This window comes from Pteropus medius, unplaced genomic scaffold (genome assembly GCF_902729225.1).
Source record: "Pteropus medius unplaced genomic scaffold, Ma_sr-lr_union100, whole genome shotgun sequence".
NCBI lineage: Eukaryota > Metazoa > Chordata > Mammalia > Chiroptera > Pteropodidae > Pteropus > Pteropus medius.
This window is the reverse complement of record NW_024340701.1, coordinates 18,933,359-18,947,319: the sequence shown is the minus strand read 5'-3', so window position 1 is coordinate 18,947,319 and position 13,961 is coordinate 18,933,359. Positions and strand designations below refer to the sequence as shown.

The 13,961-nt window shown below is 39.3% G+C and overlaps 1 protein-coding gene across 1 annotated transcript in view; it reads left to right on the top strand.

Annotated features, from left to right (window-relative positions):
- The window catches only part of CASK (calcium/calmodulin dependent serine protein kinase), a 391,044-nt gene that overhangs the window by 202,127 nt on the left and 174,956 nt on the right, over positions 1-13,961 (top strand). The window contains exon 5 of the mRNA XM_039883006.1: positions 2,957-3,029. Coding sequence (XP_039738940.1) covers positions 2,957-3,029 — 73 coding nt within the window. The remainder of the gene's footprint in view (positions 1-2,956; positions 3,030-13,961) is intronic.

Below are 13,961 nucleotides of genomic sequence, written 5' to 3'. Positions count from 1 at the left end.
TGGTTAGAATGTTCAACCAGATGATTTCTAACCTTCCTTTCTCTTCTGATTCATTGTTGGGAAATTCAGCTTACATCAGTATTCTAGTGAGACCAACTGCAAGAAGACTCTGAGACACTGAGTAATCAAATTGATAATGTTGTTTTTCTCCAACTGGCTGAACTTCAAGAGGAGCAGCAAAGCATGGCTAAAATAAAACTGTGTTCAGTCCTTACAACCCAATTAGTGATTACCTCTGTTCTTTCAGAGGTGATGAGTTGAGGCATGAGCTAACATACAGGATCAAATTATCAAATCAAAGTCTCACAAATGAAAGAGATCTTACCTAGTACCAAGCTTTACTAAATAATTATAAGGACACAGGCAATCAAAAGGCTCAGCTGAAGCAGAAAGAGATCTAGGCCTTCAAAGGGCAGCTTGCCACCTCATTCCTTCCCACATCATTCCTTCCTGTGTCAGAAATGCCCCTCTGGCCCAGAATAGGTGGGGTCTCTACATGAAGTTTGTGGGGTTACACACACAGAGGGGAGCATTTCAATTATTAAACCTCTCCATTGTATACCCGGAGAGTTGTGTAGCTTACATGACATCCTCCAGGAAGTCATCCATGCCTCAAAGATCCCAGGTTCTATTTACCACAGGTAATCCTTAGCCAGGAACATTCTGTTAAGGGCATTTCAGAGATAAGTTCTCTTCTGCATAGCAAAGAGCATTAATATTTTTACCCAGAGTTGACAAGGAGAGTAGACCAAGTCACCTCCCTTCCTTTCTTCCACCACTCCTAAAATACTTCCTTACAAAGGAAGTGAGTGTATTGCTGGCCAACTCTTTCCTTCCATGGAGTTCTCATTATTCCTGATCCTTAGGGAAGATGGAGACAAACATATACTGCTGAGTTTCTCTGCAAAGATAGGCCACTATGATGCTTCAGGAAATGGAACTCTTTGGTTAAAGTTTAGTCAGGAACTCTCTAGAATGTGTGGGTGGATTTCGGTTCTCTCTTTATTCTTTTTACTTGCATATTCTTCACATGAATAGCCTCCCAGGGTCATGCCCGAAAAGGTAGAGAAAGATCAGTTTAAATCTGTTATATATGGAGAGAAAACAATTCTACATAACCCAGAGATTCTGATATGTATGTATATTTGGATGAAATAATTGAATACTCTGATATTCAGATTTTAAAATATTCATTCAGTGAGTATTTTTTGAGGCTCTTTGAGATTAGAATTTTCTTTAGGCTAAAGATATAAGTGGCTGTTCTAGTACCATATATCCAAAGTAGTCCATACTGTAAGTATAAGCTATGTCCACATCACCTAGTTTAAACTTGCCCACTGTTCACATCTAGGTGCACAAATAAGCTGTTCCTAAATCTTCGACTAAATTTAACAATAATAATAAAATTGTAATACTAATGACAGCCTTTGTAGCATGGTTTAGAGTTTACAAAGCACTTTCACATTTTTCGACTCCACCATTTCAGGGAGTCGCAGATCCTCCAAAGCCTGATTTGAACCAGGAAAGGGCCACAACACCAAGTTAAGAACCCTTAACTCAAACAGAGCTGCATTGTCCCAGGCAAAGAGTATGTGACCACAACTCCTTATGTGTGCATTTGCAAAGTAAGAAAAATGGAACATCTAAGGACTTCATGAGCCTACCTCTCTACTTAGAGCTTAGTTGTAAGGAGACAATAAGTACAGGAACAATGTCTGGGTTGATTTGTTTGTTTTCCTACCTTTCTTTTTAAAAAATGAAATAATGCATATGCTTATAAGAGGACATTTATATTGAGTTTGGTTAGAAAGTAACATACTAAAGTGGGAATTTAATGGAAATGTCTTTCAATTGTAAAGCAGGAGTGGGAAAATTTTTTTGTCTTGAGTCACAAGTACACACACAAGGTCATTTATAAGTGCTATTTGTTTCATTTTTATTTTAAAGTGTGGGGAATATAAGATCTGGAAAGATAAAACAAAATTCAGTAAATATGCAATAAATAATATTGAGTATATTGCATTTCTATGTCATGGCTGATTGGGGAAAGAAAAGGAGAAAATGAGAAAGGAAGAGAGATAATAGGAAAAAAAGGAAATACATGAAGAGAGTAAAATGCAGAGGAAGAGAAGATGAAAAAGACACTCAGAATGAAATAGTGGGATTACAGAAGAAGAACTTTAGAATTGAGGGAAGGAAATCAACGTAAGTTCTGAAGAAATACTGAATAAACTACTCTTGTCACACCCTATGTGGACTTCTTCAAAAGGCTAACTCCTCAGTGGACCCAGCGAGGAGCCTTAACGAACCCCTGGTGGCCATGTGAGGAGTCCTACTTCCTAGAACTTAGGCCCAGTACAAACTCTGCTTTGTTCAGGGATGCCCCAACTAAAACTTGATTACGTTGCAAAAAGAAATTGTGGACATAAGGGGGTTCTCCCCTCTCGTTCATCCTTAGAGCTAAAGGGACATAAGGCAGAGAGCCAGCCTCTGCTGGCAGATAAAAGGCCCCTAACCCTTTAGTCAGAATTCTTGGCATACCTCTGAGCACTGTTCACTTAATAGCAATCCAGTATAATTAAGTAGTATAACTGAGTATCAGAGAATTCTTTTCATGCTGGAATTTTTAGTTTGCAGAGCTATTTTACTTATAAACTGTTTGAAATTCTTTTGACTTAGATATCTTAAAAAATATAGAACACATGATTTCTTCATGAAGCTCATAAACTTATGATACTGCCAACTTTTTGTTATTAAGTCATCACTTTTGTTATTAAGTTATAACGTTCCACCATTCTTGTCTACTCAAATGGAAAGTGTGCACAGGCAGCAAATATGAACGTGGGAGTTACAAACTAGTAATTATATACAAACTAGTTATTATATACAGCTGTATATTAAGTTTGAAAAATAAAAGTTTTTTTTACAGTTTTAGATTTCTTTTGTTTTTCTACAGTCATTACATGAGACAGATACTGGAAGCTCTGCGCTATTGTCATGATAACAACATAATTCACAGAGATGTGAAGGTAAGTCACCTTTATCACTAACTTTAATATTTGTGAAGAGAAACTGACTTATAATAATGATATTAATTAGAAATTTTTCTCTAATATTCTTAGGGAGAGCATCTTAAATTTTAGAAATAAAATATTATTTAACTGCTTTATATTTGGGGAGTCACTATACTAATTCTTAAAGCAGCACTTTTTATAATTTCAATTTCCTTATTTTTATTAAAATATACATACATTCTAAAATTCTGTTATTTCTTTTTTTGCCATTCTATATGTGAGAGAAGAATGAAAAATCCAACAAATAGGAAAAAACAAACAATATCCTATGCTAAGTTAATTGCAGGGGTGAGAATTTGGTTTATGTAGTAAAAGGTCATCATACACTTATGTTTTTGTAATGTGATGTAGAATAGTCAGCATTTTATTATTTTTGCGAATAATTTTTTAAAATAGTCTGAAATTATTATAGATGTAATATTGTTTGTACCCTTAGGTATATGAACATTACCATTATTCAGTCTTTCTTCCTGTTCAATTCCAGTATCAAGTTTATGGGAACTGCCAGTCCTTGGCTCTGAACAGTGTCAGAAAGAACATGGAGACATGCAGGAAAAGAGACCAGTGGGTCTTCTTCCTGATTCCCAGCCCCTTCCTAGGCCTTGAATCACTAAGAGCCCCTGAGGTCTCTCTGGCCTTGTTGTCCACTTTCAACACTCTGATATTTTGTCACTGGCCTCTCTCTCTAACCCTCAGCATCTATAGATGTGGTGCTCTCCTTCCCTCAGGACATATTATCAAAGGCCTGGCTTTTTCAATGTATTTTAATGGTTAAGAAAATCAAGTAGAGTTTAGTTAAATTCTCTATAATGTTTGAGAAATTTTAACTGAATGTCTCGTGGTTAAAGCTGAGGAAAATCATGAGCAATTTCAAGACAATCTCTTGGCATGTTATAACAACAAATGAAAAATCCAATGGGGTGGTTCTGGTCAAGATGGTGGAGTAGATAAACACTGTGCTTAACTCCTCTCACAACCGCATCAAAATTACAACTAGATACAGAACAGCCATCACTGAAGTCTAGCTGAACAGAAGTCCTACAATGGGAGACATATAAGAGGCTACCTCAAGAGTGGTAGGAGGAGTGGAGATGCAGAACGGCCTGGTCCCCATACATGCCTGTGGTGGCTGAGAATCAGGAGGGATATCTTAGCAGCAAAGGTACCCCCAGAGGAGCGAGTGGTCCCAGCCCCACACCAGGCTCCCCAGCCCAGGGTTCCCGCACCAAGAAGAGAATTCTGGCTATGAAAACCAGTAGAGATTGTGGCTAAGTGAGACAGGTCAGCAAAAATCGCAGACATTCCTCTTCAGGGGCCCATGTGTGGACTTACTTGCTGATGGACTCACTGGCTCTGAGCTCCAGCGCTGGGGCAACCAGTGCTGTCTGGGACATACAGGGAGGAACTGAATTTTCTGGCTTCAAGGTGAAAGCTGGAGAGGGAGTTTTCTCCCAGACACAAGTGCTGGCAGAATCCATTGTCTCTTTGTTAAGCCCTTCCCTGTACTAGCATGCACATGCAGGAGGCCACAGCTAACACTGGTTGCCCCTCCCTGGTGATTCCCTGAGACCCTGACCCACCCAACTTATGGGCTCACCCAAGCCTCTTCCAGTGGCTTTTCCATACAAACAGCCTGGCTTAGCTTATGCTGCGGACTTTCCTAAAGTCTCTCAAAGGTTCACAAAACCCAGATAAGCAGCATCTGGCCTCGGCATGCTCCATACCTCTTACTGAAGAGCCCCAAGCCCAGCACTACCAGCAGCTGGCTTTGGTTCATGGTTTGGCCTCTTGAGGTACCTCTAAGCCCAGCATGAGTGGCGGCCATCTGCAGATTGCTTAGTGACTCTTGCCAGGTGGCCTCACGCAGGGCACAGGCTACAGCTGAACTTGCCTGTGGAGGGGCCCCTCCCAGGAGGCCCCAGGACTGGCACGCCCTTGTGGCAGCTTCTGACCAAGCCAGAGCACCACCCAGGGCTACATTCGAGGACAGCATATCCAAAGGACAGACTGGGCAGGCACCAGGGCCCTGCTAAAGTGAATCTTGCTCCATAGGATCAGCCTCTCACTGGCCAGTCCTCACAACCAATCAGCCTGAAGGTTAATCCCTCCCGTTTACCTGCAAACAGCAATCAATGCTCAACTACAAAAGGAAGGCACTCACAACCCATACAAGGGACACACCTCGAGCGCCTGGCTCAGATCACCAGGGAAGACTCCACAGGACACCTACTACATAAGGCCGCTCTCCTAAGGCCAGGAGACATAGCTAGCCCTACCTAATACATATAAACAAACACAGGGGGGCAGCCAAAACAGGGAGATAAGGAAACATGTCTCAAATGAAAGAACCAAATAAAACTTCAGAAAAAAATTATAACTGAAATGGAGACAAGCAATCTGCCAGATGCAGAGTTCAAAACACTGATTATAAGGATGCTCAATGAATTTAGGGAAAGAGTAGATAAACTCAGTGAGAACTTTAACAAAGAGGTAGAAAACATAAAAATGGAGATGGAGAACATAGAAAAGAGCCAGTCAAAAATGAAGAATACAGAGGAATTGAATTAAACATGGCAGAGTGAGACACGTCCCCAGATCTCTCCCCTTGAAACAACAAGTTGAACATCTAAAACTCAACAAAAACACCCAAACTGCACACCAGCATATCTGAGTGTGGGATCTGTGCATAAGAGCTACCACAGGTCAGACCCCCAGATGTTGGGTGGTAGACTGGGAGAAATAAAGAAGCTGCCTCTCACAGCCGTTGGAGCTCCCTACAGGAGGAGGGGGAGAGGAGAAGGTACAGCAAGTTCCCTGAACAGCCCTGTCTGGGAGTGCTGTGAGCTCCACGCGGTCAGCAGCAGGGCCAAGTCATCAGGACAGAAGGCAGAGAAACAGGGACAGCAGAAAAGCGGGGACGGCAAAGAAACAACAGTTGATTTTTACCAGCTATGGTTGCAAAACCGAGGCTGAGCCGCAGCCCCCATCCCCCAACCCAGCCCCTCACCCCCAACCTCAGAGACAGGCCACAGGAAGCCAGTCTGAGCAAACGCTACCGAAACTGTCACTAACACTGACAGGAACTGAGACTGAGGGTAGCGAGCGTGATTAAACATCTATAAGGGGGAAAAAAGACATTATTAAGACTTTGTATAAAGCAGAGATCCAAGAGGCTTAGACGCCACCTACTGGAAACCAAAAGAAAAACACCTTCTTTGCAACAGGCTAGAGACCATTATATAATAAGATGTGAAGAATGCAGTAACTGAAATAAAGAATAAATTAGAGGAAATAGACAGTAGATTAAGTGAAGCAGAGGATCAAATCAGCAATTTTGAAGATGAGTTAGCAGAAAACACCCAATTAGAACAGCAACAAGAAAAGAGAATCCAAAAATATGAGGAAAGTTTAAGGGGCCTCTGGGACAACATCAAGCATACCAACATTTGCATCATAGGGGTACCAGAAGGGGAAGAGAGAGTTCAGGGAATTGAAAACCTATTTCAGGAAATAATGATGGAAAATGTCCCTAACCTGGCAAAGGAAATAGACATACAAGCCCAGGAAGCACAGAGAGTTCCAAACGAGGTAAGCCCAAAGAGGCCCACACCAAACACATCGTAATTAAAATGCCAAAGGTTAAAGACAAAGAGTCAATCTTAAAAAGCAGCAAGAGAAAAGCAGTTAGTTATCTACAAGGGAGCACCCATAATACTGGCAGCTGATTTCTCAACGGAAACTTTGCAAGCCAGAAGGGACTGGCACAAAATATTCAAAGTGATAAAAAGCAAGGACCTACAACTAAGATTACTCTACCCAGCAAAGCTATCATTGAGAATCAAAGAACAGATAAAGAGCTTTCCAGACAAGAAAAATCTAAAGGAGTTCATCGCCACCAAGCCAGTATTACAGGAAATGTTGGAGGGACTTCTTTAAGAAAAGAAAAAGTCAAAGATATGAATAATAAAATGGCAACAACTACATATCTATCAACAATTACTTTAAATGTAAATGGATTACATGCTCCAATCAAAGGATAGGATGGCTGAATGGCTAAGAAAACAAGATCCTTACATATGCTGCCTACAAGGATCTCGCTTCAGATCGAAAGACACACAAAGTAAAGGGATGAAAAAGATATTTCATGAAAATGTAAACAAACAACCACAAAACTCTGGGGCAACAATACTCATACCAGACAAAATAGACTTGAAAACAAGAGACAAAGAAAGACCCTGTAATCCCACTCTGGATATTTATCCAAAGAAACCCAAAACACTACTTCGAAGGAAAATGTGAATTCATATATTCATCTCAGCATTAGTTACAATAATAGTCAAGATATGGAAGCAACCTGGGTGTACATCGATATATGAATGGATAAAGAAAAGGTGGTACATATATACAATGGAATATTATTCAGCCATAAAAAAAGATTGAAATCTTGCCATCTGCAACAATATGGATAGACCTAGAGGGTATTGTGCTGAGTAGAGTAAATCAGACAAAGACAAATGCCATATGATTTCACTTATATGTGGGATCTAACGAACAAAAACAAACAAATAAACACAACAGAAACAAACTCATAGGTACAGAGAACAGTTTAATTGTTGCCAGATGGAGGGGGATTAGGGAGATGGATGAAAAAGGGGAAGAGATTAAGAAGTACAAATTGGTAGTTACAAAATGGTCATGGAAATGTAAAGTACAGCATAAGGAATATAGTCAATAATACTATAATAAATATGGTGTCAGATGGGTTCTAGATTTATCGGGGTAATCGCTTTGTAAGTTATATAAGTGTCTAATCACTATGTTGTACACCTGAAAGTAATATAATATTGTATTCCAACTGTAATTGAAAATTTTTTTAATTTGTTAAGATTTTTAAAAATCCAATGAAAAAAAATTCCGTGAGAAATATGCAAAATACACATTAGTGAAAAATTAGTTTTAAAACACTCATGCTTTTCAAATGTGGCGATAGAAAAATGATACCGTTATTATCAACAGTCAACCCTGAAAAACTCAATGGATACATAGCACTTTTATTTAAACAATGTTCTTTAGTTAAATGCAAAGAGAATAAAAAGTGTGGAAAGATAAAGGGTAGAAAATGCCAATGACAGTAGCATGCTGTGTATTCTTTTGCATTTAATTAATATAAGAAAGTACATATATACAAGTAAACTATATCCTTGTATATGTTATAAAACATATACAAGACAAAAATGACCATTTTAAAACTTAAAATGGGTAAAACAGATTCTTAGTGCATGTAATAACATTGTGTTAAAAACGCCTTTGTTCAAGAGGCAATTTTATTTTGAATGCTGTTCTTGAAAACTAATTATGTCATCATCTTATAATAAATAATGATTGACAACATACTCTACTATAGGGGTCCCCAATCCCCAGGCCACAGACAGGAGGTGAGTGGCAGGCGAGTGAGCAAAGCTTCATCTGTATTTGCAGCCGCTTCCCAGCACTACCATCATTGCCTCAGCTCCACCTCAGGTCTTCAGACGTTAGATTCTCATAGGAGCACAGGTCCCTGGTGCCAAAAAGGTTGGAAACTGCTGCTCTACTATAATTCTTTCAGTAGTACCCTTCCATGTGGGTATTACTGAAGCGGCGCTGGGCACATGTGGCCCATCTGGGACACAGGGATTGGATTTGGGGGCTCCACCTGGGACAAAGTATTTTGAAAGCCTGGGGAAGGAAAAAAGTCTCAAAGGTAGATAAAGGAAGCTTCTGTCAGTAACTACAATGGAACCAGCATGCTAGGAGTTACCCAGGGCCTGTGTTTCCCTCACTCTGTATCCTGTGCAGAGGGCTCCTGATCATTCCCTCACAGCACTTGTGTTCTTCTTCACATACCTAGAGAACTGGATTCTATGCTGACTTTATTTTCCTAATAGTTCCCCTGGTGATCACTTTGACCATTTCGGCTTCATTTATCTTCCTTGAGTACCTCACTGTAATTATGTTTTGGGGCAGGACTCTTCTATCAAATATACTGCAGGAGAACTTACTATGCCAGTAATAATAATAATAATTCTTTCAGTAATATAGTCAGCTTTTGAATAGCCATGCTATTTGATATGACAATCCAAAACCAAATAAAATCCCAAAGTACTTATAGTTGGCTTTACCTTCTCATTTACCTTCTGATTGATTTACTCAAATATATGAATTTCTACTTCATGCAGAATACTGTACTTGGAGCCCCAAAGCTGTTATGGGCTCAGTAGGGAGATATGAGGCAGTGTACTGCTTCGGATCAGCACCCAAACAACCGCCACCATTTATTTGTTCACAATTATTCTGCAGTTTGGGCAGAACTTGATGGGGCCTGCTTGATTCTGTTTCACAGGCTATTGGCTAAAGTAGCATGGCTAGTATCCACAAAGGTTCCACTCGCTTTTCTGTGACTAGAACAGCTGGGAGCCGACTGGACCTTCTTCATAGTCTCTCCTTCGAGGCATCTCTCTCTCTCCTCCTCCCTCCTCCCCACCCCCCCTCCCACTCCTCCTTCCCCCCCTCCAGGCTCCTCCCTCTTCTCTTTCTGCCTGCTGTTTCTCTGGGACAACATCTAAGGTACCAACATTTCTGCGTCATGGGGTGCCAGAGGAAGAGTTCACAGGAATTGAGAGCCCTATTTCCCATAGGTGTCTCTCCCTGTCTTTCTCTCTCCCCTCACCCTCCTCCCTCAAAACAGCAAAAATAGAAGTAGCCGGGCCTCTTGAAGCCTAGGCCCAGAGGCACCCACTACCCCAAGCACAGTCAGAAATCTGAATATAACTTGACTCTACAGTTGGCCATTCACATCTGAGGATTCGACCAACCATGGACTGAAAACAGTATTTTTAATCTACAGCTGGGAAACTCCAGTTGGGAACATGAAAATACTCTTCTTGATCCTCAGTTGGTTGAATCCGCAGATGTGAAACCCATGGATATGAGAGGGCTGACTGTGTTTGTTGAAAAAAAATTCACTTATAGTGGACCCACGCAGTTCAAACTCGTGTTGTTCAAGTGTCAAGTGTACATTGCTTTGTTGGTAATACATTGAATAGAGGCAGAAGCAGTAAAACAAGAGATGGACCAGTGTGGTAGCAATAGAGCTGGCAAAAAAAAGTAGATTCCAGATGTATTTTGAAGGTTGTGTCAGCAGAATTTGTTAATACAATTTGATAACTTACTTAATTAAAGTAGTTTTATTCAGGACTTTGTTATAGGGGTTTTCCAAAGTAGTGGCCATTATAAAACTTTAATAAAAACACATTTCATATGGCTAGTAATTGAAAATCTCACTTGATGTGTTAATATTTCTGCTAATAAAGCAGCCTGTTAGCTTTTCTTCACATTCAAGTGTATAATCTATGACTCAAATGTATATAGATTTCGGTTTCTGTAATTGAAGTATTTTTTGTCAAAGGTTTCTTCCCTTATCCTTAGTACAGAAAATAGGGCATTGCAATGTTTCATCCCTTTTAGAAAAAATTAGATTACTTAATCACCTGTTTCATCTAGCCAAGAATATTCTCATTCCCTCTCTCTCACATTCTTGACATTGATCCAAAAGCATTAGGTTTCCCAAAGGCCCTAGCATTGCATTGATTAATAATACTTTTTTTCTTTACTTGGTAGGCATTTCTTTTTGAAGTCATCATAACTGAGTCTGATTTTTTTTTTGTTATATCAAGTCAGATTTGAGTGTATCATGTTACGTGACCTATACTGGACCTGGCTTACTTTGGAGAAGCAGTTTTACATGAAATTGGGGGGGGAAAAAGTAATTGTATAGTCCTTTTGGAAATTTGGGGAAGAGTGTTAACATACTACAGGGTCTTCCAGCGGCCACACTGGCGACATTTTGGGCTTGGGTACTTTGTTGGGAGAGAATGTCCTGTATATTTTTGCCCCTACCTAGCCTCTATTCACTAGATGCAATAACTCCCCCTCTACCACCCATATCTGAGACACTCAAAAATGCCTCTGGACATTGCCAAATTTCCCCTGGGGCACAAAAATCACCCCTAGTTAAGACCCATTGTCGTAATGTTATCTTTCTCATGCTTTGCCTCCCTACAGGCATTCATTAAGGCATGCATGCAAATTCCTATTTTTTTCTGCCACCTTCTTCCCTTTTATTCCTCTTTTTCTTCTGAAAGGATATGAAAACTCATTATGTTTCAGTGTTTTTCTCTTTTCTTCCTCACCCCCTAAAGTACTGCAAAAAGAAATTGTACAGTTGTCAAGGTAAATGCACCTCCTGGCTCCTTGCCTGCCTCATTGGCTCTGTTAAGCACTGAGAGCTGATGGAGTTCTCTTGTCTCTCCTAACTCCTAGAGGTAGCCTCACAATGCATCACCTAGGCATGGAGAGAAAAAGCAATCCTTAGACCTTTCTGTGGCTCTGACCTACTGGCATACAATTTTAATAACTGAAGTTGAAGTTAAGTAGCTTCTCTGAATGCAAACCGCTACACACATTCTCTTTCTATTCTGAGTGGAGCCTGTGTCCAGGATGTTTGGGGGCTCAGTTTTTAGTTCTCAGAACTGAGCAAAAACCTCAGTCACACAGACAGTCAGCCAAAAGCCTCCGCCCAGCGTTTCTGTGTGAGCTTCCTTTAAATGGTTTTCCTCACTAACCCATTGACATGCCTGGCTACATTTTGGTCCCCTTCTGGTCTCAGTTCTTCTTTCACCTGCTTCAGGCCAGACTTTATTATAAACAAGCATTCATTGTATCACACTAGTTGCCAGGGCATTGTGGATTTCTTACAGTATTTCTTCCTCTATTGCTCTTGGTTGCTGACATTTCTTTTATATCTCTTACCACACCTCCCAAAAGTGTTATATAAAGAAATGGAATTCACATTAATCTAAAAACTTATTTCTTTTGTTCTTGATTATAGGAAGCACACTGGTTAATCTGCAACTTCTGTAAGGTTGTTTAGCACATGTGCGTGTTCAGTTTTGAATGCGAGGTTGTAAAATTGTACTTAGAAAAATCTCATGAACTATAAGATTGTCTCCAATTTATCTTGTACTTCTAACTGCTGTGTTTCTCTTCTCCCACCCCACCCTTCCAAAAAAAATCAACTCCTTTATTTCAAAAGAAAAAAATGACTGTTTCTTTTGCTTATTAGATGTTGATCCTTTCACTGCTCCTCTCCTTCTCAGCCAGAGGTAGGAAGCATGTTTGATATAGCCAAAGAGCTTTTTTTTTCTGTCGGGTGTAAAACCTTTCTAGCTATAGTAACTCTTCCCACTGATATTAATTCAATTAGAATTTGGGGGCAGTCAGAGGAAAGTCCATAGCATTAGCTACATGATTAAAACGCTTGGCAAATAACCAGTGTTGCTCTATGCTCCCTTTGTGGTTTGCCAAGCAAGATTTCCTTTCAGCTTATCTGCCCACATCTGTTTATAATAACTCCCACCCTGCAAACTGCAAGGCCAGGGAGAGGCTGCAGGAGTTCTTACAAATCAGAACAGAATTGACTTCCTCCTCTTCTACCCAGGGAGTAGAAACTCTTTTCCAGGTTGAGTAGTCTATCCTTAAGTTTGCTTGTTTAGTCTTTATGGTTTGTGCTCCTGATTAATAGTTTGAAAGCTGCCTTAATGAGAAGTGTGTATATGAAAAAAGATAAAAGAGGAAACAAATATTTGTCATACCTGTTTTAAGATATAATGTTGTTGGCCTAAATAAAAATTTGGGGTTTCTGAAATTGTGTTTGACTATAACTCAGACACATTAAAAACACTGTTTTTCTGAAATCCGCACTTTAAAGTTGAGGTATATTTTAGAAAGTGATATTTCATATGAAATATTTACCATGACATTAAATAGCCAAAAAATTTAACATGACTTACAATCACCTGTTCAGGAAAGCATCTATGTCGTAAAGATAAATAGAATTAAAATGGGAGTTTTCCGTCAGAATGAGTAACTTAAAGAGAAATTGTATAACTCTATTTCTGCCTTTTTTAAATGTAGGAAACTCCAGCAATATCTTTTATCTTTTATTTAATGTGTAGCATTGTAAAGTAATTTTTTAATAACGGTTTTTAGAAGATATATATATAGAGATATATATAGAGATATATATATATATATTTAAAATCCTAAGTGCAGTGAGATTTATACAGTATAGCTTATGTTAAATGAAAACTATTGATCATCTTCTCAGCTCCTCTTAGTTTTGAGTTTGGGTTTTAAAACTTGTATAAGAATAAAACTGCTGGTATAACTGTGGAAAAAGCTAGATGTCTCAGAAACTTTCCTGGTCAACTTTTGAGTTATTTTGTGATTCTCATTTCTATGAAGTTACAAGATTGGACATCTCAGTTTACAGCCAGCACTCAGGGAGTCACGTGGGGTTCCCAGGTCTGCCTTTGTCTCTGTAGATTAATCAGCTAGAAATCAGATTGCTGCTATAAAAGCATAGATATACATTGTAAATATTTGAAGCCAGCATGTGTTTTTTCAGACTTTTCTCTGAACATTTGCTTCTCTCAGTTAAGCATTGAAGTAAAAAAAAGAGAGAGAGAGAAAGAAACATTTACTGTTTGTTTTCTATTCTTTTTAAATTACAATTATGCAGATGTGTTAGAAAAACCACTAGTGATTTTGAACACATGGCTCTTGGGGAATCTGTACAGTGAATTGTTTCTACATTTTTAATTCAGGAACAAAACACGCTATGAGATTGAAGGCTTAGAATTGCTCTATGAATTTACTTGAAACTTCTTTTTGAGCACTGAAGAAATTGCCATGTAGAGAATAAATGAGTCTTTAAGCAGTCTCTATCCAAGTAGCAGTTAATGTTTATTCAGCTTCAATTTTTTTGAATTCTAATCTGAGCAGAGAAGG